The following is a 27,581-nucleotide window of genomic DNA, read 5'->3' as shown; positions in this document are numbered from 1 at the left end:
TTGGAAAACATTAGAAAAAGAAAATCAACGGGTGGCAGAAAGTTAAACAAATATTTACCCTTCCAGTACTTATCAGCTGCTGTATTCTCCAGAGGAAGTTGAGTAGTTCTCTTCTGTCTGACCACAGTGCTCTCTGCTGCCACCTCTGTCTGTGTCAGTAACTGTCCAGAAAAGGAGCAAATCCATATAGCAAACCTATCCTGCTCTGGACAGTTCCTGGTGTGGGCAGAGGTGTCAGCAGAGAGCACTGTGGTCAGACAGAAAAGAACTACACAACTTCCTTTTTAGTATACAGCAGCTGATAAGTACTGGGAAGATTATGATTTTTAAATAGAAATAATTTACAAATGTTTAACTTTCTGCCATTAGTTAATTAGATTTTTTTTTTTTTTTTGCACTGGAGTACCCCTTTAAGCTATTGGTTACTATGGTCATAAAATATAAAGTCACTATGATTGACATGCCACTAATAAATATGAAAATACACTTTATGGAAAATAATTTTGAAGATCTAAAAAGGTCTCCTTTTATTCCACAAACAGCATGACTCACAGACCTACCTTTGGAGAAGAGAGAAGAAAACAAATAAAATGGGGTTCTGAAGTGGTTTTTTGGTTTTGTGTGCCAACTGTATCAACCCCCCCTCCACCTGATAATATGTATGTATGATAAATATGTGTGTATGATAAATATGTGTGTACATGCAAAACCAAAGAAAAAACTATTACTTCAAAATTCATTTTGCAAAAACAACAATGAGCTTCTCGAACATTGAAAGGCCAGAAAGTCCATCTGGTAGATTTATTGTATCCGTTTCAGTATAACAGACTATTTAGAGCAGTGGTTCTTAACCTTGTTGGAGGTACTGAACCCCACCAGTTTCATATACACATTCACCGAACCCCTCTTAATTGGAAAAATAAAATATGATTTTTTTCAAATTCAAAACATAGGAGGTATATATTTAACCCCTTAAGGACCAGGGTTTTTTCGGTTTTTGCACTTTCGTTTTTTGCTCCTTGCCATTAAAAAATCATAACTCTTTCAATTTTGCACCTAAAAATCCATATGATAGCTTATTTTTTACGCCCCTAATTCTACTTTGTAATGACGACAGTCATTTTGCCCAAAAATCTACGGTGAAACGGAAAAAAAAATCATTGTGCGACAAAATTGAAAAAAAAAAACGCCGCTTTGTAAATTTTGGGAGCTTCCGTTTCTACGTAGTAAATTTTTTGGTAAAAATTACACCTTATCTTTATTCTGTAGGTCCATACGATTAAAATGATACCCTACTTATATAGGTTTGATTTTGTTGTACTTATGGAAAAAAATCATAACTACCGTATTTATCGGCGTATAACACGCACTTTTTAGGCAAAATTTTTTAGCCTAAAGTCTATGTGCGTGTTATACGCTGATACACCCTGAGGAAAGGCAGGGGGAGAGAGGCCGTCGCTGCCCGCTTCTCTCCCCCTGCCTTTCCTGGGGTCTAGAGCGCTGCTGCCGGCCCTTCTCTCCCCCTGGCTATCGGCACCGCTGCCCGTTCTGTTCCCTGACTATCGGTGCCGGCGCCCCATTGCCGGCGCCGATAGCCAAGGGGAGAGAAGCGGCGCCGACAGCCAGGGGGAGAGAAAGGGCAGCGGCACCCATTGCCGGCGCCGCTGCCCCGTTGCCTCCCCCCATCCCCAGTGGCATAATTACCTGGGTCGGGTCCGCGCTGCTGCAGGCCTTCGGCGTGCGTCCCTGGCGTCGTTGCTATGCGCAGCACGGCGCGGCGCATGACGTCAGTGCGCCACGCCGTGCATAGCAATGACGCAGGGGACATGCGCCGGAGGCCTGCAGCAGCGCGGACCCGACCCAGGTAATTATGCCACCGGGGATGGGGGGAGGCAACGGGGCAGCGGCGCCGGCAATGGGTGCCGCTGCCCCTTCTCTCCCCCTAGCAGGGGGAGAGAAGGGCCGGCAGCAGGGCTCTAGACCCCAGGAAAGGCAGGGGGAGAGAAGCGGGCAGCGACGGCCTCTCTCCCCCTGCCTTTCCTGGGGGTGTATCGGGGTATACACGCGCACACACGCACCCTCATTTTACCATGGATATTTGGGTGAAAAACTTTTTTTACCCAAATATCCTTGGTAAAATGAGGGTGCGTGTTATAGGCCGGTGCGTGGTATACCCCGATAAATACGGTACATGCAGGAAAATTAATACGTTTAAAATTGTCCTCTTCTGACCCCTATAACTTTTTTATTTTTCCACGTATGGGGCGGTATGAGGGCTCATTTTTTGCGCCGTGATCTGAAGTTTTTAACTGTACCATTTTTGCATTGATAGGACTTATTGATCATTTTTTGATGATATAAAAAGTGACCAAAAATGCACTATTTTGGACTTTGGAATTTTTTGCGCGTACGCCATTGACCGTGCGGTTTAATTAACGATATATTTTTATAATTCGGACATTTACGCATGCGGTGATACCATATATGTTTATTTTTATTTTTATTTTTATTTACACTGTGTTTTTTTTTATGGGAAAAGGGGGGTGATTCAAACTTTTAATAGGGGAGGGGTTAAATGATCTTTATTCACTTTTTTTTTTGCAGTGTTATAGCTCCCATAGGGACCTATAACACTGCACACACTGATCTCTTACATTGATCACTGGTTTCTCATAGGAAAACAGTGATCGATGATTCTGCCGCTTGACTGCTCATGCCTGGATCTCAGGCACTGAGCAGTCATTCGGCGATCGGACAGCAAGGAGGCAGGTAGGGACCCTCCGGCTGTCCTGCAAGCTGTTCGGGATGCCGCAATTTTGCCGCGGCTATCCCGAACAGCCCACTGAGCTAACCGGCAGTTTTTACTTTCACTTTTAGCCGCGTGGCTCAGCTTTGAGTACGCGGCTAAAGGGTTAATAGCGCACGGAACCGCGATCAGTGCCGCGCGCTATTAGCAGCCGGGTCCCGGCTTCACTATGATGCCAGGCCCGCCGTGATATGATGCGGGGTCACCATGGGACCCCGCGTTATATCACGGGAGCGGGACCAAGGAAGTACTCATACGTCCTTGGTCCTTAAGGGGTTAAGTATATATTTATAAATAGGTGCAGAAAATTAAGAACAAAGAACAAAACCATGAAAACATGATTTTCACACAAAAACATAATGAATATTTACTGCAAATCAGTGTGACTTCTGCTGTTGTCTTTCAGAGACCAGTTCAGAAATGCGCGGCTTTACCTTGGCAAGTGCCACTCTCATGTCATTTTCGCAACAATGGCAGTGTTCCCCCACATTAGGCAGGCAGTGTTCCCCCAAGACTCATTGCTGAAAGCCAAACCCTATATACCAATCACCAATGACAGGGATGGGTGTGGGAGGGACAAGGCGTGCATGTGGCAGCTCAGCTTATGACTAAGATATCAGATTAAAACTTTGCCAATAGCCATAAGCTAAGAGACAGACATCCTTTATCTCCCTATCATCTACCTCTGTATGTCTGCATCTCTAAGCATGATACAGAGCTGACAGGTTCCCTTCCAGCTCTCTTCTAACCTTCATCTAGCAATGTCGTGATGTATGTCATCCAGTGTACAAACAAGCTGTGCCTGTAACATTTAGTAACTGGACCATTTATTAATACAAAGGCAGAGTAAACTGTGACACTGCTATGTGATGATTAAAAGGAAGTAGCCTAGAAAAGCAGTATCTCCATATTGCAATAATCCAGGTAAAAAAAGGAGTAAGGTCCCTGACTAATTTTAATTAAAATTTAGCAAAAAAAAAAAAAACACATGTAAAATGATGAATAAAGTAGTAAAAGAAAATCAGAGACTTTTCTTTAAAGAACTCCGCTTCTAAGATTTAAATATGCCTCATGTTTTGAGCATCTGAGGAGTTAATTTATTCCTTATTCAAACATATCATACTGACAATATGCCACACATATTACGCTAAATGTAAAATAAGTACCAATCAGCACTCATATAAACGCATGTCTGACAAATACGCCGAGCTGTAACAAGCCATTTGCATCTCTCTCTGATCATGTTGTGGGAGAGTGCCAGCATCTTGCAGACATACTTGGTGAGCGGTGTGTTTCTCGCTCCTTGCCAGGTGTACATGTAAATCTACTTTCTTTTTTCGGCCTCTGCTGCTAATTATGTTTTGAATGAAGAACAAGGGTGTTATTACATCTAATCTGACATGCCATTTGGAAATGATGTGCCCTGCATCCAGACGCCTCGGTTTGCTCCGGCATTGTTTCTATGTAGAATGTGTTGGCTTTTAAAGAGAGCATTAAATGTCAGGGTCTCCCTCTGTGCAGTCCTATGTAGAAACTTCAAGTCAAGCTCCTCGGTGGGGCATATATTAGTGATGCTTAAGGCGAAACTGACAGCTGTTCACCCGCACTAAGCCCAATATACTGGGTTATAGTGCTGGTAAACAGCATTACATTGAGGGGTCACTTATGTCTTCATACTTTTAGTTCTATTGTGCAGCTCTACACAATGGAGGTGGGGAACCGGCTCGCCGTTGTCAGGATTCGGGTACTGTGAGGATACAGGTGGTGGATCCTCTGTGTCAGTGGGGTGATGACGTGGGCAGTACCAGGGGAACGGAGTCTAAGGGGTTACTGGTTTTCACCAGAGCCCGCCGCAAAGCGGAATGGACTTGCAGCGGCAGGTAACCCCCAGGTCGTTCCACCCGATATCGACTCAACCCCAACTGACGGCTGAGATAGGCGCGGTACAAGGGATTAGGCAAGAGCAAGGTCGGACGTAGCAGAAGGTCAGGGCAGGCAGCAAGGATCGTAGTCAGGGGCAACGGCAGAAGGTCTGGAACACTGGCTTGGGACATACAAGGAAACGCTTTCACTGGCACAAGGGCAACAAGATCCGGCGATGTAGGGAAGGGGAAGTGAGGTAATATAGGCTAGGGCACAGGTGTAAGCACTAATTGGGCCAGGCGCCAATCAGAGGTGCACTGGCCCTTTAAATCGCAGAGAGCTGGCGCGCGCGTCCTAGGGAGCGAGGCCGCGCATGCCGGGACTGAACAGACGGGTAAGCAGACTGGGATGCGAACCGTGAGCGGGCGCGTCCCGCATCGCGGATCGCATCCCCGCCAGAGACATTAACGCAGCGCTCCCGGTCAGCGGGTCTGACCGGGGCGCTGCGACAAGGTGAACGCTGCGAGCGCTCCGGGGAGGAGCGGGGACCTGGAGCGCTCGGCGTAACAGCCGTGCTACCCTGCCTCAATATTCCCTGTTTGGCCTGCCTCCTCAATGAATATGCATATTTACTCTTACATAGCTAGGATGAGCACATGTCAATGGAGAGCAAAGTGTAGCTGCTGGCAGGCTCTTACATCCAAGGGACGTGAGAATTATTAGTTTTGCATATTCATTAGAGGCGCGCAAAGTGAGAAATATAGAGGCTGTGAAGAGGTATAACTCCTGCAATACTTCATTAATTTATGTAAGTGACCCCTCATTGTAATGCTTCTTACTCGCACTATAACCCAGTATATTGGGTTCAGTGCGGGTGAACAGTCTGCCAGTTATACTTTAAAGGGAAGGTCCAGTTTTGTCACTTTTTTGTAATTTCTCCAATAAAAACCTTAAGTGAAAAATTAAACATCTTTGCAAACAGAATTAATTTCAAATAGTATCTGTTTAGTGTGTACAGCTGTTATTTCTTAATGTTTCCATGGAAACATACTGCAAACCTCTCATAGTCTGATCCTGTGGTCATGCTCTGTTCCATCTGTCCCCTACATATATTTTTTAGATGGGGGGGGGGTATATCTATTTTTGCTGCCAAATTATTGGTACTGCATATCTGATACATTAGGACATTCAGTAATACCTGGGTTTCCTATTCAGGTGGCTACATAAATATAGATATACTAATGGGAACATAATAAGCTGTTGGTTGCATATTAGGTATATAAACATCTTAACTAGGTGGGATACATCTAGACAGGAAAATTCGAGACATGAACCCATCCATGTTGTCAGGAAAGGTCCTAACAGTACAGCAGAAATGAGTGAGCCAGGGCAGGTCAATATTTTGACGGTCTGACACATAATTATAAACACATCAGAAACTATAAAGGCCATTTGATCATATTGATGGTTTTCATAAAAACATCAAACTGTAATATGATAATTTTTTTTACATATGGTTGGGGGTAAGTCATACTTATCATCTGGATTGGCTGAGGGGGCAGTTCCTTTATCTTGGAAGCAGGAAGAAGCAATGGCAAGCAGGGACGAGATTATGTCAGTACAGGAGCTACTGGGGATTGGGCTAGGTAGGTATGATTTACTTTTTATTTTTACCTTGTATAAAAATCTTATATTCCCTGGAAGCCCCTTTAAGGTTCAGGTTTCTAGGTTCGGCCTTTACTGTCACTAAATCAATGGACATAACAGAATATTTAATTCCAACAGTACAGAACATAGTAAGATGTGAATACATGTATTACAAATGGGAAGAGAATATTATAGGGTTATTCCCAAAGTGATAATGAAAAAGTTGTATTGAAAAGGTGGCACAGTGCTAAGTTGGTAATACCAACCCCCCCCCCCCCTTAATCAGTTTCATTTTTTTTTTTGAGTTTCAAAACATAAAGATTGTGTTAACAAAGTATTTAAGAAAAATGCACGAGATACAGACTATACAAAACAGTGAAGTGCATTAATACACACATTTATTCGAATAGGGAGGTTCTTGAAAGTAAGTGAGTCAATTCCACTTGACATCGGTGTGGGGGTGTAGGAGAGTGAAGAAGGAATTAGGGGTTTAGGAAGGGATGCCTTTAGACTCCCAGAAGATAGGCCCAAAGCTAATTTTTGAAAAGTATGAAAAAAGTCAGCACGCGCAGAGAGATTTAGTAATGCTCTTTATCGCTGTGCAATCAGGGATGGTCTGGGGATGGCATTGTATTGTCTTGGAGAAATCTTTTAAAGTGATCTCAGAAAAACTATCCTAAAGTAGATCATATGGCAAAATGTCATAATCTAGCATGTACGGTATAAATGAGCTCAACATTAGCGGTGCAGCAAACTGATGTTGTTTTGCCTCAAGAGTGTGTGCAAGTTTTACTGTGAGAGTGCAATTGAGATGGGGATTTGTTAAGTAAGCTACGTTTGACTTCTCTGGAAGCTATACTAGTTAATACAATGGTGCTACTTGTCTACCAAGTTGGTTCTTCTCTACTTCTTTGCCCTCATGCAGACCACATTCCCCTCTGAAGGTGAACAACTTTATATAAGGAATCAAGCAGAGCACCTGGCACTGCCTCGGGATAAACGGCTATGCGTCTGCTAATGTCAGGAGGTTGAGCGCTCGTTAATGACAGCTGATAATCGGCGGTGCTCACGCTGAGTGTAGATAGTGTAGAAACCAAAATCCAAAGTAGAAAAAGAAGACGCAGATCACTCACCGGTATGATGCTGTGAACTTTATTCAAGTCTGCATGCAGTGGCTACATACGGGACGATGTCTGTGGCAGGGCAGGAGGTCTGACAGAGCCCTGTCCGAAGTTTCGGACAGGGCTCTGTCAGGCCTCCTGTCCTGCCACAGACATCGTCCCGTATGTAGCCACTGCATGCAGACTTGAATAAAGTTCACAGCATCATACCGGTGAGTGATCCGCGTCTTCTTTTTCTACTTTGGATTTTAACTTTATATAAGGGTTCAACATCAGGGACCACTCCACAGGGCAGGGTTTTAATATTTCCATGCTTTATTTAATATAGGTCAAGAGAGCCTAGGAGAGTAGACATTTGTGTTCCTTAGATACGTCATGACTGTGGGCTTATCATGAAGATCATGGAGAGGGGAATAATATTCCCTAAAGGTTGATGGTCTAGCAGTGGAAGTATGGTGTGTACCGTCAGTTCTAGGATGGATTGGAAAGGGATTTTTCTTTCCTCTTTTTGATCATTGATGACATCAACCTACCTCCTTTATCACCATGTAATAAAGTTTATGTAAAATCTATAAATTTGCTAGCATATTTCTTGTTCAGAACATCTTTTAAATTTACTCCTAATGTGTCCAACTCCTGACAGGCACTCTGTGAGGGAGCATGTACAAGTAGTTTCTCCATAGATAGGATATGGGCTGAAGAAAATATATCTCTTTGGTTCCAGATCTCTTACTGTAACTGTAGTACCAAACAAGATTAGAAGACCCCTGGCAGAGGACTTGTAGCTATGGAGATGTCAAAGAATAGGTTCAAATTTAAAAGTAAAAAATTGCTCATGCAGAGCTGATGGTGGGTGTTTTATTATTTTTGTAAGATATTGTGCAATAGTTGAAATTGTGCAAGGGCCAACATATGACGCATAAGGAGTCAGCAAGAGACTGTCATGGATAAATACGTTAGTCATCTCAGAAGGATGTAGGCAATTTATTTTATGCACCTACTAAGCTTAATTCACCTACTTTATTTTCGAGCTTTCCCAATGCTACATGAGACACAGAGGATCTGTGTACTGAGGAGTTTTACTCTGGGTCGAAAACTAGGTTGAGATCACAACCTTGTATAATAGGCCCTCAGCAAAAGCCTTCAGTTCTTCTAATGTCTTGACAAGCCAGGGGTCTTGTCTATTATTAGGCGTGTTCCCTATAAGCCACTGAGCCAATCATACAGTAGCTGCATGATCAGGAGAGATGGTTAAAGATACATCACAATGTTACAGATGGAGCGGGTGTCCCCCCAGAACAGTTCTGTTGACCTGTTCTGGGGGAAAACCCGCTCCATCTATAACATTGTGATGTATTTCTAACCATATCTCCTGACCATGCACTTTATTTGAATGATTGAATATTCATGCAGCTGCTATATATTGTGCAATATTGTGTTTACTTATGTACTATTTAGTAAAGAGGTTCATCGGTCTAGAGGGACTGTGTATATTGTGTGAATGGTAGCAGGTGGGTGTCCCTGAGGGGGATATTCCAGGATTCTGGGGTTCCCCTCCGTGGCTTAGGGAGGCTGTGAGACATCTAGCCCCCTTGTTTTTAGTGTTTTTAATTGTGCTGTCTATTTGTTACATGCTGTGTACAACAATAACAAATTAGAGAGATGCAATTGGTGTGTGCCTAAATATGTGCTTTTGCTTTTCTATGTTACTTTTGTATCCAGGATATTAGCACTGGTAGCACCCTTAAAGGGGTACTCCGACCCTAGACATCTTATCCCCTATCAAAAGGATAGGGGATAAGATGTCAGATCGCCGTGGTCCCGCTGCTGGGGACTCCCGGGATCGCCGCTGTGGCACCGCGCTATCATTACTGCACAGAGTGAGTTCGCTCTGTGCAAAATGATGGGCGATACAGGGGAGGGAGCAGCATGACGTCATGGCTCCGCCCCTCGTGACATCACAGCCCGCCCCTTAATGCAAGTCTAGGGCAAGCCCATAGACTTGTATTGAGGGGGCGGGCTGTGACATCACGAGGGGCGGGGCCATGATGTAACGATGCTCCAACCCCTGTATTGCCCGTCATTTCGCACAGAGCGAACTCGCTCTGTGCAGTAATGATAGACATCTTATCCCCTATCCAAAGGTAGACCGCCAGGTTGATTTTAAGATACAAGTATGAGCTTTTCACTGCTGCAACTTATAGCAGTATGCGCCCACTCATCCACAGAAGCTGAATGTGCTCCTGTCCAAGTTGCTGGCGCTGCAGTTCCTCCCTTTTCAAGTAGTGAGCTCTGCACCTTTCAGAGAACTGATGGCTTGTGTCGAGCCAAGGTGGAGAGTCCCAAGCCATCATGCGACATTGTGTGACTCCGCCTCCTCATCCTTCAGTGTGTCCTTAGCCTACACTGCACGGACAAGTCTCAGTGTCCCTTCAGCATACCATGTGTGCAGGGCATGGCGGTGTCACGCTGTTCTTCACATGGTTTGCCTTGACGAACGGAGTCACACAGGGGAGGAACTGCTAAAAGTAATTCATCAAGAAATCGAATCATGGCTTACTCTCCGAAAACTGGAAACGGGAACCATGGTGACCAACAACGGGAAGAACATCTTGTCTGTGCTGTTTCAAGGAAGCCTGAGCCATGCGCCCTGCATAGCACACGTGTTCAATCTGGTTGTCCAATCGGTGGTCTGCTGCTCGGTTATCTGCAGCAGGCTGGAGCAGTGGAGCACCGATAACACTGATCAATGCTATGCTGTGGCATAACATTGAAGAGTGTATGCAATCAGAAGATTGCATGTAATAGTCCCTTATGGGGAATAAAAAATGGTGTAAAAAATAAATAAATAAATAACCTGTCCCTAATAAAAGATTGAATCACCTCCCTTTTCCCATACAAAAAAATGTAAACAAAACTAAACAAACATATGTTGTATTGCTGCGTGCGTAAACGTCTGAACTATAAAAAAAAAAACAAAAAAAAAACGTTAATTAAACTGCTCGGTCAATGGCGTTTACGTAAAAATAAATTCCAAAGTCCAAAATTGTGTATTTTTGGTAATTTCATATACCCTAAAAAAGTATCAAAAGCCATGAAAAACTCCCAAATTAAAACAAAAATAGTACCAATAAAAACTACAGACCACAACGCAAATAATGAACCCTCATATAGCTCTGTATGTAGAAAAATAAAAGAGTTAAAGGGATCAGAAGATGACAATTTTATAGATGATATGATAGAAGATATGATAGATATGATATGATAGAAGTTGATAATTTTGGTGCATGTAGTTATCATTTTTTAAGTAGTATAATAAAATAAAAACTACATAAATTGGGTATCCTTGTAATCGTATGGACCTACAGAATAAATATAAGTTGTCAATTTTACCAAAAAGTGCACTGCATGGAAGCAGAAGCCGCTAAAAATTTCAAAATGGTGTTTTTTTTATTTTTCAATTTTGTCCCACAAATATATATATTTTTTGTTTCGCCATAGATTTTGTGGTGAAATGATTGATGTCATTAACCTGTTAAGGACCAAGAACGTACTGGAGTCCTTTCCCTTTTTCTATAATGCGGGGCCACAACGTATAGCAGGTCAGGCCCGGCCTCTAACAATGGCCGGGACCCATGACTAATAGCACACGGCAATGATCGGTGCCGCACGCTATTAACCCTTTAGATGCGGCGTTAAAAGTTGAACGCCGCGTCTAAAGTGAAAGTAAAACATTGCCAGTTAGCTCAGGGGGCTGTTCGGGATGTCCGTGGCGAAATCGTGGCATCCTGAACAGCTCTGGGACACGGGGAGGGTCTCCTACCTTGCCTCCTGGTGTCCGATCGCCGAATGACTGCTCAGTGCCTGTGATCCAGGCATGAGCAGTCAAGCGGCAGAATCATTGATCACTGGTTTCCTATGAGAAACCAGTGATCAATGTAAAAATCAGTGTGTGCAGTGTTATAGCCCCCATGGGAGCTATAACATTGAAAAAAATAAGTGAAAAAAAAAAGTGAATAAAGATCATTTAACACCTCCCCTAATAAAAGTTTGAATCACCCCCCTTTTCCCATTTAAAAAAAAAATATATGTAAATCAAAATAAACATAAGTGGTATCGCCGCGTGCGGAAATGTCCGAATTATAAAAATATACTGTTAATTAAACCGCACGGTCAATGGCGTACGCGCAAAAAAATTCCAAAGTCCAAAATAGTGTATTTTTGGTCACTTTTTATATCATGAAAAAATGAATAAAAAGCGATCAACAAGTCCTATCAATTCAAAAAGGGTACCGCTAAAAACCTCAGATCACGGCGCAAACCCATACGCGGTAAAATAAAAAAGTTATAGGGGTCAGAAGATGACAATTTTAAACGTATAAATTTTCTTGCATGTAGTAATTTTTTTCAGAAGTACGACAAAATCAAACCTATGTAAGTAGGGTATCATTTTAATCGTATGGACCTACAGAATAAAGAGAATGTCATTTTTACCAAAAAATGTACTACGTAGAAACAGAAGCCCCCAAAAGTTACAAAAAATGGCGTTTTTTTTTTTTTCAATTTTGTCTCACAATGATTTTTTTTCCCATTTTGCCGTAGATTTTTGGGTAAAATGACTGATGTCATTACAAAGTAGAATTGTTGGTGCAAAAAATAAGCCATCATATGGATTTTTAGGTGCAAAATTTTAAGGGTTATGATTTTTTAAAGGTAAGGAGGAAAAAAAACCTGGTCCTTAAGGGGTTAAGTAAAATTGGTAGCGCATATAACAAGCCCTCATATCGTTCTGTAGGTGGAAAACTAAAGAACTATATGATTTTTAGAGGGTGAGGTGGAAAAAACAAAAGTGCAAAAACTGAATCCTTAAGGGGTTAAAAAACTTGCATTACTATCTCAATAGTTTTAAAATATTCCACGTTTTACTATGACATCACTCAAGCTGGGATTTTTACTAGATACTATATACAGTGGATCATGTACAATAAAAGTTCTTCAGTATTCTATTCTGCTAATCTCGTAATTCAGTAGTAGCTGAGAGTTAAGTAGATCTAATATAAAGCCTCAGCCAAATATGGTCTGGCTTCATTAACTGATTTCCAATTACCTGTTCAGTGAATTACAGAATTTTGGCTAATGTTATTATGATGGTTTATTATATGTAAATCTTTTAATCCATATGCATTGCCATCTCTCTTCCCTTATTAAACAGATTTTTGTCCTATCTCCTAAAGCTTTTCTCAATGATTATTATATATTCCACAACAAATACAGAGCCCTAAAACTGCTTAGTTTGACTGACAACATAAGAGGAATTTTACATCCCATGTACAAATGTCCCAATTTAAAATGCTGAATTATATAATTGTAGTAAAATATGTAGAGCGTGAGCCTGGGAATATATGAATAACCCACTATCATGTTTAAGCCTCATTTGGGCCTATGTAGGCCCATATTTTATTGTATTTGATTATAAAGCCCATTTTATATTGTGTTTGATAGGGTATAAAATTGGTTTTAGTCTTCTGTTTCCTCCTCATGACACCTTATCTCCCTGGCTGTCATGCTCTGTGTACGACCAGACAGGTATGTAGATTCAAGGTAAGTTTATTGACCAGAATGCAACGCGTTTCGCTGCTCATGCGCAACTTCTTCAGGCAGATGCCTGGAGAAGCTGCGCATGCGCAGCGAAACGCGTTGCATTCTGGTCAATAAACTTACCTTCAATCTACATACCTGTCTGGTCGTTCAGCACCGAGAACCGGGTTCTTCTGATGCCAAAAGATCCCTTTACTATACTTACCCCGGAGGGCAGCAGACGATCTACCGCACACGCTTTTTTGCATTGTTGTGTATGTACCTACACAACCACCAAGGGTGAGCAATACATTTATATATTAAACTCTCCCTGTGGGTACAAACAATACTATTCTATTGAGCACTTTTCTCCTTCTTCCATGTTCTGTGTAGGTATGTACCCCTTTTAAAGTATAGCACTCCAGTCAAGTCAAGGTAAGAGCTGCTGTGAATATCTACCTTTCTTTCTTAGGATGACACTAGCATGTTTTCGGCCATTTCGGTTTTCCACATGACAGGTGTAGTTACCCAGGTCTCCTTCATGTACAGCATCAAATGTTAAAGCCAGTTCTACCTCCTTCTCCCCAAGGTGTTCTCTAAGTAACCTAAACAAAAGAGATATATCACCATTAATTGGTCATAATGCAAAAATACATGAATAGCACAAAGAAGCATTAAAGGGATTGCCCATGAGTTTAAAAACTTAGCCTAATGGAAAAAATGACATTTATTCTCCTGGTAAATCCCCTGCACCTTCAACATTAATGGTCTGGTGGTCCCTGCTGGCCTTTGCTCATTTTACTGCCGCAATGATGTCACATACATGCATGAGACTGCTGCTACCAATGGTTGTTCTCAGTGGAGATGCTGGTATGTATGGTACAAAACAGCCAGTGATGGGCTGCAGCCGCCTTGAGGATGTACTCACCAAGATGATGTCATTGCTGCAGCAAGGTAAACAAAGACGGTAGGGACCACTGAAGCAGCAAGGGTATAAGGAACTTATAGACAACACCCATAGTGACACACATCTCGTAGTTTATATACCATCCCAACATAAATAAATTACTGGATAATCAACTAGGCATTTTGGGATCCCAACTGAACTGTTATATAATTGTTGCGTAACATTCAGAATTTCACAGAGTTTTCTGGGACTTTTTAATGGATAGCTTACCAGTGGTAAAGGTGATGGTAAAGACGCTGCACCCAAATGTAAACTGTGAACAGAACCAGAAGCCTTAGCTCAGTTCATTGTGTAGTGGCTGAGAGGCTGCAGACTGTAATGAGGTGCGTGTATGGACCCATTGTACTCCTTTAACCCATTATACAGGCATATGGTCTTCCCTGCAGGAGATCACCCTCTAGGAGTGGTCCTGGTATAGGTGGCAGCTGGCCTTGTGTGCCATGAGAGGCTATTGCCAAGCACTAAAAGTCCACACAGGGCCTAGATGTTCATACAGGAGTCTGGGTATAGAGTGAGGTCTGGGGCTGGCAGAGTGTGTTCATGGTCTAGCATCAGGCAACAAGCGAGGGCTGGCAGCAAAGGTTAAGTAGTCAGGGTAATTCCAAGGTCACACATGAGTTTAAGCAAGTTACAGAAAAGCAGGCACAGATAGAGTTAGGGTCATACACAGTAACAGAACAGTATATATGGGAACTGCCAGGAACCTTATTGCTCAAGCAGGTAGGAAAATGTTAACCTGCCCTATCTACTAGAAGGAGATGGAAAAGCCAGAAACAGCAGCAGTAGAAAAAAACAAGATAATTGGCGGTAGAACAGCTTTCTAGAAATATTGAGATGATTTCTTAGAACAAATAATAAATGTGTAGAGTTCTTGTTTTAAATGTTTATCCAGTCTCATTTCCACTTGTGATCAGGGGGGTTTATTTCATTTTTTAGTCCTGATTTGTTTATGCCTTATGGGTTTGTTAACTTTCTGTAAGCAAAACTAACCTCTTCTCCAGAAGGGAATGGTGATACAATGGCGGCGCTCTCCCGCTAGTTAAAGGGGTATTCTTGGCAAAACCTTTTTTTTATATATATATATATATATATATATATATATATATATATATATATATATATATATATATCAACTGGCTCCGAAAAGTTAAACAGATTTGTAAATTACTTCTATTAAAAAATCTTAATCCTTCCAATAGTTATTAGCTTCTGAAGTTTTATGTCTAACTGCTCAATGGTGAGTCATCAGAGAGCAGTTAGACAGAAAACATCAACTCAACTTCAGAAGCTAATAACTATTGGAAGGATTAAGATTTTTTAATAGAAGTAATTTACAAATCTGTTTAACTTTCCGGAGCCAGTTGATATATAAAAAAAAAGTTTTGGGTTAAGGCTTTAATAATAAACAACAACACATTTTGAGGGATACCCCCCCCCCCTTCTTCATCACAGCTCCGGACAAACAGGGGGACCCACTCATCGAAATACATTATCTATCTGTATATCTTATTTTGGCAATAAAAACCTTATTTTATTATTATTTTTTTTATTATTTTGCTGTCAGGACTGGTTATTTCTAAATTAGTTTCACTAGCAGGAGAGCGCCACCATTGTATCACCATTCCCTCCTGGAGAAGAGGTTTGTTTCATTTATGTTCTACACCATCTCTGCGTACAAGGAGATGGGACTGATGCTGGCTGCACCCCATTAATAACACCATATTCTGTGGCATAAGGATGGCTATGGTGTTGAGCTCGCAGTACAACACCTCAAGGTGGGCACACCACTTTCTATCTTGACAAATGTTGCTACCAGAGATAACAGCACATGCTTGTGCAGTGCTTTGTTTCCTTTTTTTTTCTTGTTAGCTTTTTCTGATTCAATAGTGGGAAACAAACTTCTAAAGTTACCCATACCCATCCTCTTCATCCACCTTTTTGTTTCCTGTAAAACCTGAAAAGAATCACATCTTTATCCCTTTGCCTGATGGAAGCCACATTAGAAGAAACCCCTTTATTGTCAGTTTTAAGAAGTAGGAATAAAAATAGTTATTGTCAGAATATCAGGTTCCAGTCCTTTACAAGAGACTTCATTGAAATGTCAACATAATTATAGTGTAGGCAATCTCTCAAAGAGACAAGACAAAGGAAATTATTACCATGTATAAACTAAGAATAAGGATGTCCAAATCCCATTACCCCCACCTTCCAATATCATAGCCTCATCCAGGAATAACTCAAGGTAAAACGAGGCTACCTTTTATGAAGAACTTAAGTATAATCTTGTGAAATGTATCCTCTGGATTTCTTATTATGCACATGTTATTTGCAGCTTCCTGGCATAATTACAATGTTTGCAGTACTTGTAGTTCTCAGTTAATTGGAAAGACGTGGAGTTTATTATTACTATTTGCAGGATCATTGAAGCACAGTCCAGAAACATTTACATGATCACTTATGGAAGCCAGGATTGCAGTGAAGGAAGTGCTGCTATTAAAGGACTTCTTTTTTTTGCAGGTTCACTGGTTGGCATTCTAACCCTTATATCATTTTGTTATTTCCTTGATCACTAAAGGAAAAGCTGGAGTGTTCTACAAGTGACATTTCCATAATCAGGGATCAATGCGCTGGTTTATTTCCATCCTCCGACCTTTTACACATGCTAATCTTAAAATAGTACAGTACTTCATAGGAAACCTGTTCATGTTCATTTATATTCAGAAACTTAAAAGGAACAAAGAGCCATACATACATTCCAAGATATATTGTTGATTTAAAGGGGTACTAATATTTTATAAAATAGGCTTATCTGTCCTGGTTTTAAATACAATTTGCTATGCATCTCCAAGCACCACTGCTGTTTTTGTTTCAACCAGTGTTGAACTGGGATACTAAAGACCCACCAGTAAAATTGATTCAGGAAGCCTACATCACAGGTACTGCACATTATATATTAGAGATCTAGCAGAGTTATCAATCAGCGAGTTAACTATATGTGTGAAAGCACCAGTTCTGACTGTTGACCCTGCTGAGCTGTATGTGTAAAGACTTGCATAAGAGGTACAGATATAGCAGGGTGAATGGTCAGTGTTGTAGCACATGAATGCACCAAGTCTGACCTGAGCTCTTTTAGGTCTTACTCATGCAAGTTCTTACCGATGTTGATCGAATGAGCACATCGTCAATGACCATGCACTCCCCATCATGTAGTATCAAGTCATGGCGCACTTATAATGTAAGGTCCTAACTTGTGTCAAAGCATGCAAAGGGGTTAACACTTTTTATTTGGAGCAAATTTTAGTTTTTTGACATCTCTTTTATGTTTAACCATAATGGTGCTTGTTTTTTTGGGGACCAAAGCCATTTATTTATTTTTTGACGTTTTAGTGGTTATAGCAAAAGTTATAAAAAAGATGCTGCTTTAGAAATATATGGAACTATACATCCCAAAATGCAGATGTATATTGGCATGTAATCATCTAAAAAAAAGTGCCTGCCACTTAAAGTGTTCCTTTCATTTAAGAAAATCTTTAACATGTCATAGAGACACGTGGAAAGTTTGACAGGTGGGCTCTGGGTGTTCAAACCCCCACCAATCATAAGTTAAAGCTGGGAGAAGCGCCCGGCTGTGCCATTCACTCCCCAACCAGCTGCGAACTCCATCCAGTTGCAGGAGACTGAGGCCATGTTCACAGGAGGGAATTTTTGTGCAGAATTCCACATAAGAATTCCACACAGATATTAATTTCAATGGGATTATGCCGCACTGTGCCCATGGTAGAATTTCTGTGGCAGATGTTTCTGCTGCGGCAAATCCCATTTCCGAGTGGTCCTAGGTATGTTCTGTCAGCGCTCCGCTATTGGGGGAATGTCCATTCAGAATTTTTCTATGCGGACATTCGCTCATGTGAATATAGCCTTGCTCAGTTATGGACTCAATCTTCAGCAACTGCTTCTCCCTGCCCATTGTAATGATTGGTGGATGTCTACCACCCAGATTCAAAAGAATCAAACTATTTGAAAATGTTGCTGTGACATGTCAAAAGTTATACTAAATATCAGCAACACTTTGATTTTATGACTGAAACAATTACTGTCATTCGAGAAGTATTAACCAATAGGTTACTAATTAAAGCATCTCTGTGTAATCTGTGTTTTGATGCCTACTTACATAGTTACATGGTACGGTTGAAAAAAGACATATGTCCATCAAGTTCAACCAAGAAGGTGAAGGGAAGGGGTATGGGTGAATGAAAAGGAGGTGATTTTACATTTTTGCATATGAATTCATGTTATTTTGCTCTAGGAATGTATCTAAGCCTGTTTTGAATCCCTGTTGGGACCAGTTCCTGAGGTAGACTGTTCATAAATTCACAGTTCTTATAGTAAAGAATGTGTGTCGCCCCTTTGAGACGAGGGGAGGGAGTGCCCCTTGTCTTTTGAGGAGGTTTTACCTAGAACTGTTTTTCCCCAAATTTTTTGTATTGGCCACATGTATACTTAAATAATCATATCCTCCTCCCCCCCCCTAAATGATCATATCCCCCCCTTGAACATTTGTAATTCTTTTAATCTTTCCTCATAGCTTACCATGCCCTTATTAGTTTAGTTGGACACCGTTGTACCCTTCCCCGATCCACAACATCCTTTTTATGAACTGGTGCCCAAAACTGAACAGCATATTCCAGGTGAGGCCGTACCAATGCTTTATAAAGTGATAACATTAGGTCCCTGTCCCTTGAGTCCATGCCTCTTTTAAAGGGGTATTCCAGGCAAAACCTTTTTTTTTATATATATCAACTGGCTCCGGAAAGTTAAACATATTTGTAAATTGCTTCCATTAAAAAATCTTAATCCTTCCAATAGTTATTAGCTTCTGAAGTTTTCTGTCTAACTGCTCATTGATGATGTCACATCCCGGGAGCTGTGCATGATGGGAGAATATCCCCATAGGAACTGCACAGGTCCCGGGACGTGAGTCATCAGAGAGCAGTTAGACAGAAAACAACAACTCAACTTCAGAAGCTAATAACTATTGGAAGGATTAAGATTTTTTAATGGAAGTAATTTACAAATCTGTTTAACTTTCTGGAGCCAGTTGATATATAAAAAAAAGTTTTGGCCTGGAATACCCCTTTAGTGCATGACAATATCCTGTTGGCCTTAGAAGCAGCTGCCTGACATTGCATGCTATTCTGTAGTCTATGATCTACAAGTACATCCGGATCCTCCTCTACCAGGTACTCTTCCAGTTTTACCCCCCCCCCCTCCAAGAGACATAATGCTTTTTTTTTTTTTCATGCCCAGATGCACAACTTTACATTTGTCCACATTAAACCTTATTTGCCAAGTGGATGCCCAGACACTTAGTCTATCCAAGTCGTCTTGTATCTTTATGCACATCCTCTATAGACTATACCGTGCTACAAAGCTTGGTGTCATCTGCAATGATAGACATGAAAAAAAACACATTTATCACAGTTGTCAATTTTTGTAACAATGTTCCTCACCTGATTACCCCTTCCTTAATATGGTTCTCTAATTCTTCAATAAATTTTTCTCCCCTCATCCAGTAGATCATGGGACCTGATTCACCACTGAATCCAAAGAAGGCTCTGCAGAATACACTGAGTGGGCTGCCTAAGGAAAAAAACAGATAAAAAAACATGAAGTGCCTCTGCACATTGGTTACTTGAACGAAGAATGACAGCCCTTTCCAAAGTTCAGCCAGCACATTCAGCACAGTTTGAGCCATACAATATAAATACATTGGCCTTAAAATACATATTTGCAGCTTCTCTTCATTGCCTTTGTTTCCTCTATGGTTTACAGCTGTACAATTACCGTATTTTTCGGCATATAAGACGCACTTTTTCTTCCCCAAAACTGGGGGGAATACACCCCTATCGCGGCGGTCCCTGCGGCCATCAACGGCCGGGACCCGCGGCTAATACAGGACATCACCGATCGTGGTGATGCCATGTATTAACCCTTCAGACGCGGCAATCAAAGCTGACCGCCGCGTCTGAGGGGAAAGTGACACTAACCCGGCTTTTCAGTCGGGCTGTTCGGGACCGCCGCGATTTCACCGTGGCGGTCCCGAACAGCCCGACTGAATAGCCGGGTTAGTGCTTACAGGACACTGGGAGGAACCTTACCTGCCTCCTCGATGTCTTCTCTGTTCAGGGATCCCCTGTATGACCGGCACTCTCCTTCCTCGTCATCACGTCGTCGCGTACGTGCGTCGGCGTGCGTAACAACGTGATGGCGGCGACAGAGAGCGAGGATACCCGGCTGGCAGCAGAGACGTTCCGGAGCGACGGGGACACGGCGACAGCGATGGAGGACATCCAGGGCAGCGGTGACGGGTTCGGATCGGTGGGGACACGTGAGTATTACCTTCTATGCAGTGGTCTTCAATCTGCAGACCTCCAGATGTTGTAAAACTACAACTCCCAGCATGCTGGGAGTTGTAGTTTTGCAACATCTGGAGGTCCGCAGGTTGAAGACCACTATTGGGTTCAAAATCTTAATTTTTTTAGATTTTGCACCCATAAATTGGGTGCGTCTTATACGCCGGTGCGTCCTATAGGGCGAAAGATACGGTATTTTATGTAGCACACAGTGCCATTCTGTTTTAAGAAAGTTTATTTATATAACTCCTGTCACCTTTTCTGGCAAAAATTTAACTTAACAACAGTTTTTTTTGCTTTTCACCTTAAAAGCAAACAACATACATAAAAAGTATTCCACAACAAAATATAGACTGAATTTTATGCAAAGAAAATATTTTTACTTTGAAAAGCAAATGCGATGATGATCGAAAACCCCTAATGAAATAGGTTGAATATAAAACATACACAAAGGACAACTTCAATATTCTAGAATACCATTAACCAACTAAGTGCCTGTCAGTTAAAAAGCAGTATGATTTGAGCAGAAATTGTCCCCCAATGCCAGGGATATTCTCTTCCTGTCCAATTTTATGACATTACGGTAATTCAATCCTGCCCAATCAGCAGAGACCAAGCTATAGGGGTACAATCATAATACATCTACCGGGTTGTGGAAGTCCGTGCCCATTCACATTTAAAGGGGTACTCCGGTGAAAACCTTTTTTCTTTTAAATCAACTGGTGCCAGAAAGTTAAACATATTTGTAAATTACTTCTATTAAAAAATCTTAATCCTTCCAGTACTTCTTAGCTGCTGAATGCTACAGAGGAAATTCCTTTCTTTTTGGAACACTGATGAAATCACGAGCACAGTGCTCTCTGCTGACATCTCTGTCCATTTTAGCAACCATGCATAGCAGATGTATGCAAAGGGCAGCATGGTGGCTCAGTGGTTAGCACTGCTGCCTTGCAATGCTGGGGCCTTGGGTTCAAATCCCACTAAGGACAACAACAAAATAAAGAGTTATTATTATTATAATGACGTCAGCAAAGAGCACTGTGCTCGTAATGTCATCAGAGAGAATTCCAAAAAGAAAAGAATTTCCTCTGTAGTATTCAGCAGCTAATAAGTACAGGAAGGATTAAGATTTTTTAAAAGAAGTAATTTACAAATCTGTTTAACTTTCTGGCACCAGTTGATTGAAAAGAAAAAAGGTTTTCACCGGAGTACCCCTTTGAGCCCTGCCCATATTTTCAGAAAGTGGCAAGTACAGTGCAAAAACACAGTAGCTCAGATAAACTACTGCAAATGCAAAAAGTTCTGGCACAAATCATGCCAAAAAATTATTGTTCGACTTGTGCCAAATGTTTTATACCTTTTCAGACACCCGTCCACTGGGTCAGACAAAAGGCATGGCTTAAATGCAACAAACTTTTGGTTTGGCATCCGGTGCTGGTCTGTCATCTAATAGCTAATAGTTGGTCTTACCATAGACTAGACAGTCTTTGCATATAACACTTTAATAATATCTGGTACATTTCAACTTGCATTGTCTAAGAAACAGAAAGTTTTATTAAATCTTAGCCACAGAATAGTAAAAAAAAAAAAAACACTTTATGCAAATGTGGCTTGTGCAAAAAATTGTTTTCTGGCAAAATAATATATAAAAACTTTTTGGCGTGTGATAAATTCCCCCCACAGTGTCTAGTTCTTGTTTCAATATTTTTGTTGAGCTTTATACTTAAAATAATAACAATAACAAACAATGCAAAAATCTGTATATTATATTTCTCAGGAAGCTCCCAGCCCCAAGGCACAAATTATTTGCAGATAAGACAATATGGTTACATAAAGATTTAAAAATTCAGATATAACAAAGAAACAAGAACAAGTGGTATGGACGAGCAGAATTATGTAACCACTATATCAGGGGCGGACACAGACAGCAGAGGGCCCCTGTGCAAAGAATGTGCCTGGGCCCCCCCCCCCCCCCCCAGCACTGTGCCCCCTCATGTACCTAAACCCCACCGGAGGGCCTCCACTTACCCCGCACGTGTAGTGTCGCCACTTGCCTTGTCCACCACAGGTGGATGGAACGGCTCCTGAGGTGGGCTCCGGGTGGCCCCTGTCCCTCTCAGTGTGCGGCCCAGTGAGTACTCCCCCAGGTCAGCCTGACCCGTATCTAGCTGGGAGGCAGAGGGCAGTGCTCCCCTTTACATTTGCACCCCTGGACTTAGCACGACACCCCTTGGCACCCCCTGGTTCCTTGGCTTCTTATCCTTAGTGATAGAAGTGACTTACAGGCAGGGCCAGACTGGGACCAAAAATAGGCTCAGGCATTTTAAAATAAACAGTCCATTTTTATGGTGGGGGTCTGACTCATGGGACCCCCACCAATCACCTTGGTTCAAGTGGCTCCCGAGATGTTGGAAAGCTGCAACTCCCATCATGTCTGAAGTGACTACAGCTGATGGGACAGTCAGGAGACTACACAATGATATCAGTGACTACAGCTCTGATGGGACAGTTAGGAAAATACACAATGATATCACTGACCTGAGTGACGTCTTCTCTGTTGTCTTTACTTTTCTTCTTCCTCTGGTCCAGACACCAGGATTTCTTCCATCTTCTCTGCAGAGTCTGACACCTGGACATCATTGGTTCCTTAATTTGTCAGTAGATCCTCATCCTCTGTATGATGACAATAATCATTATAACCTTGCCAAATACTGTACCCCCTGAATATAATACTGCCAACCACTGTACCCCCGGAATATAATACTGCCAAATAGTGTACCCCTGAACATAATACTGCCAACCACTGTACCCCTGAATATAATACTGCCAAATAGTGTACCCCTGAACATAATACTGCCAACCACTGTACCCCCTGAATACTGCCAACCACTGTACCCCTGAATATAATGCTGCCAACCACTGTACCCCTGAATATAATACTGCCAACCACTGTACTCCATGAATATAATACTGCCAACCACTGTACCCCCGGAATATAATACTGCCAACCACTGTACCCCCGAATATAATACTGCCAACCACTGTACCCCCGAATATAATACTGCCAAATACTGTACCCCTGAATATAATACTGCCAACCACTGTACACCACTGAATCACCCCATACACCCCACGCACCCCATCCTCAGTCTCCTCATCTCCCCCATACACCCCACACACCCCATCCTCAGTCTCCTCATCTCCCCCATACACCCCACACACTCCATCCTCAGTCTCCTTATCTCCCCCATACACCCCACGCAACACATCCTCAGTCTCCTCATCACCCCATACACTCCACGCAACACATCCTCAGTTTCCTTATCTCCCCCATACACCCCACACAACCCATCCTCAGTCTCCTCATCACCCCATACACCCCACGCAACCCATCCTCAGTCTCCTCATCACCCCATACACCCCACGCAACCCATCTTCAGTCTCCTCATCTCCCCCATACACCCCACACACTCCATCCTCAGTCTCCTTATCTCCCCCATACACCCCACACAACCCATCCTCAGTCTCCTTATCTCCCCCATACACCCCACACAACCCATCCTCAGTCTCCTCATCACCCCATACACCCCACGCAACCCATCCTCAGTCTCCTCATCTCCCCCATACACCCCACACACCCCATCCTCAGTCTCCTCATCTCCCCCATACACCCCACACACCCCATCCTCAGTCTCCTTATCGCCCCCATACACCCCACACAACCCATCCTCAGTCTCCTCATCACCCCATACACCCAACGCAACACATCCTCAGTCTCCTTATCTCCCCCATACACCCCACACAACCCATCCTCAGTCTCATCACCCCATACACCCCACGCAACACATCCTCAGTCTCCTTATCTCCCCCATACACCCCACACAACCCATTCTAAGTCTAATCATCACCCCACGCACCCCATCCTCAGTCTCATCACCCCATACACCCCACACAACCCATCCTCGGTCTCCTCATCACCCCCATATACCCCATCCTCAGTCTCTTCATCACCCCATACACCCCACGGGCGCCATCCTCAGTCTCATCACCCCATACACCCCACGCACCCCATCTTCAGTCTCATCACCCCATACACCCCACACAACCCATCCTCGGTCTCCTCATCACCCCATACACCCCATGCACTCCATCCTCAGTCTCCTCATCACCCCATGCACTCCATCTTCAGTCTCCTCATCCCCCCATGCACTCCATCTTCAGTCTCCTCATCGCCCCATGCACTCCATCCTCAGTCTCCTCATCCCCCCCATGCACTCCATCCTCAGTCTCCTCATCCCCCCATGCACTCCATCTTCAGTCTCCTCATCCCCCCATGCACTCCATCTTCAGTCTCCTCATCCCCCCATGCACTCCATCTTCAGTCTCCTCATCCCCCCATGCACTCCATCTTCAGTCTCCTCATCACCCTATGCACTCCATCTTCAGTCTCCTCATCACCCTATGCACTCCATCCTCAGTCTCCTCATCACCCCATACACCCCACGCACTCCATCCTCATTCTCCTCATCACCCCATATACCTTAAGCACCTCATCATTATTACACAGCTGACACCTCCCCCCCAGTCCTTCTCATCAACATTAAACCCCCTAATCATTACACCCCTGACCCCCCCTCTGGTCCTCCTTATCAACACTACGTTCTCCCAGACACCCAATCCTTCTTATCATTACACCACCAACCTCTTCAACACCCCTCCTGTCCTCTTCATCATCATTACAATCCCCCCCTCCCCAACCCCCCACCCCCCTGCACCCGACCGTCGCTCTCCTCACCTTATCTGCTCAGCGATGCGGCTGTGAGGCGGGAGGGTTTGCTGCTCCTGTCGCTTCTGACAGGGTCAGAGGCCATGACACGTGATGTCAGGGGCTTGGAACAGATGTACGTGCCTGCGCGGGGCACGTCTGTTCTCATCAGCCCCTGGCCTGTCCTCTCGCCCGGCCGGTTTAAAGGTAAATTACTGCTGTCAGCGGCAGGTCCGGGACCTGTTGCTGCAGCATATAGTATGAAGTACTGGCAGGGGGCCCTACAGGGGCCCAGACTGTGAGGCCCAGGCTGTAACCTGGGCTACTAGGGGGGCCCCCTAACACGCTGGGCCCCTGTGCAGCCGAACCGGCTGAACAAGTGATATGTCCGCCCCTGCACTATATCCATTAAATCTTAAGTACATAGTAATTTAGTAATTTCATGAATAATGATATGAGCTCTTTACCCTTGGGGACCAAGTAGATTTAAAATGTATTACCAAACCATTTCCAGAAGCAATAGTCGACTCATACAGGCTACCATTAACCTCTTTAAATAGGGGGGCGGGCATCTTTTCAGTGGCACAAGATTGCTATGCTAATTTGGATATAACTGGAATTTTGCAAAGCAATGTTCTGAGGGTAAGGTGTATATCCCCTAAACTATGAAGCAGGAATGCTAGCAGTGCGGTTAAGGTGATACGTGATTTAACCCCTTAAGGACCGAGCGTTTTTCCATTTTTGCACTTTTGTTTTTTCCTCCTCACCTTTTAAAAATCATAACTCTTTCAATTTTGCACCTAAAAATCAATATGATGGCTTATTGTTTGCGCCTTTAATTCTACTTTGTAATGACATTAGTCTTTTGACCCAAAAATCTATGTCAAAACCCCCCAAAAAAATCGTTGTGTGACAAAATTTAAGAAAAAACTCAATTTTGTAACTTTTGGGGGCTTTAGTTCCTACACAGTACATTTTTCAGTAAAAATCACACCTTCTCTTTCTTCTGTAGGGCCATACAATTCAAATGTTAGGCTACTTTTATAGGTGTGATTTTGTCTTACGAAAAAATCATAACTACATGCACAAAAATGTATATGTTTTAAAATTGTCATTTTTGACCCCTATAACTTTTTATTTTTCTGCGTACGGGGCGGTATAAGGGCTAATTTTTTGCGCCGTGATCTGAAGTTTTTAGCGGTACCATTTTTTGTATTGATTGGACTTGTTGATCGCTTTTTATTCATTTTTTCATTATATAATAAGTGACAAAAAATATATGCTTTTTTTTGCGCGTACGCCATTGACCGTGCGGTTTAATTAATGATATATTTTTATATATCCAGAGCCGCAGCAGCCACAAGACATGAGGTAAGCCCTTCAGCTACCTAAGCAGTGGATTGCCCGCCCCCCAATCCACCCCACTGGACCACCAGGGATGGTTTAAATGTCCCTTTAGATGCCGCTGTCAACTTTGACAGAGGCATTCTAAAGGGTAAATAGTCGGCCGCGGCAATTGCCACATGTCGGCTATTAACGCTGGCCCCCAGCTACAGGAATCAGCTGGGGGCCGGTATGACGCGGGTTCGAGTCAGGAGCCCATGGCATACAACGGTTGCCATCTCAGGTCGAGCCGGTTCGTCCTTACAAGCCAACCGGTTAAATACTCAATATGACAAGGTGAAAATATTTTCCCAAAAGGGGACTATTTTAAGACATGGCCAGAGGAGATGTATCAATATACCAACAAAGTGAAGAGCAGTCAGTAAATATTCAGCTCAATATAGGAGGTGTATAAGCCTGGTTTTAGTAAACTCTAAATGCACAAGAGAATTTGGTGGGCCCATGTAAAAGAAAGCATCCAATCTTGCTCTGGAAATTGCATGTCCAGTGACTTGGACCATAGACTTTGCAGGCCAGAGTTTTGGAAAATGACTATGCTGTTCATTAATGTTTTTATCTGTTTACTACCTTTAATTTTCCAATTTAAAAAGATGAAGATTTTTTTCATTAAATATGTAGGAACTTTGTTAGATTTAACCCCTTTAGGACCCAGACCATTTTTTGCACATCTGACCACTGTCACTTTAAGCATTAAAGGGGTATTCCAGGCCAAAACTTTTTTATATATATCAACTGGCTCTGGAAAGTTAAACAGATTTGTAAATTACTTTGATTAAAAAATCTTAATCCTTCCAATAGTTATTAACTTCTGAAGTTGAGTAGTTTTTTTCTGTCTAACTGCTTTCTGATGACTCACATGCCGGGAGCTGTGCAGTTCCTATGGGGATATTCTCCCAGTAATTTAAAAATCTGTTTAACTTTCCGGAGCCAGTTTATATATAAAAACAAGTTTTTGCCTGGAATACTCCTTTAATAACTCTGGGATGCTTTTACTTTTCATTCTGATTCCGAGATAGTT

General features: G+C 42.6%; 1 protein-coding gene across 1 annotated transcript in view; it reads right to left on the bottom strand.

Annotated features, from left to right (window-relative positions):
- IL1RAPL2 (interleukin 1 receptor accessory protein like 2) overlaps positions 1–27,581 on the bottom strand; it is a 1,150,952-nt gene that overhangs the window by 32,612 nt on the left and 1,090,759 nt on the right. The window contains exons 7-8 of the mRNA XM_056540576.1: positions 19,492–19,621; positions 13,474–13,619 (exon numbers count right to left, since the gene is read on the bottom strand). Of these exons, the coding sequence (XP_056396551.1) occupies positions 13,474–13,619; positions 19,492–19,621 (276 nt within the window). The remainder of the gene's footprint in view (positions 1–13,473; positions 13,620–19,491; positions 19,622–27,581) is intronic.

The sequence above is a fragment of the Hyla sarda genome, chromosome 9 (assembly GCF_029499605.1).
Source record: "Hyla sarda isolate aHylSar1 chromosome 9, aHylSar1.hap1, whole genome shotgun sequence".
Lineage (NCBI taxonomy): Eukaryota > Metazoa > Chordata > Amphibia > Anura > Hylidae > Hyla > Hyla sarda.
Note: the sequence above shows the minus strand (reverse complement) of the source record. Positions and strands in the feature narration are given on the sequence as shown.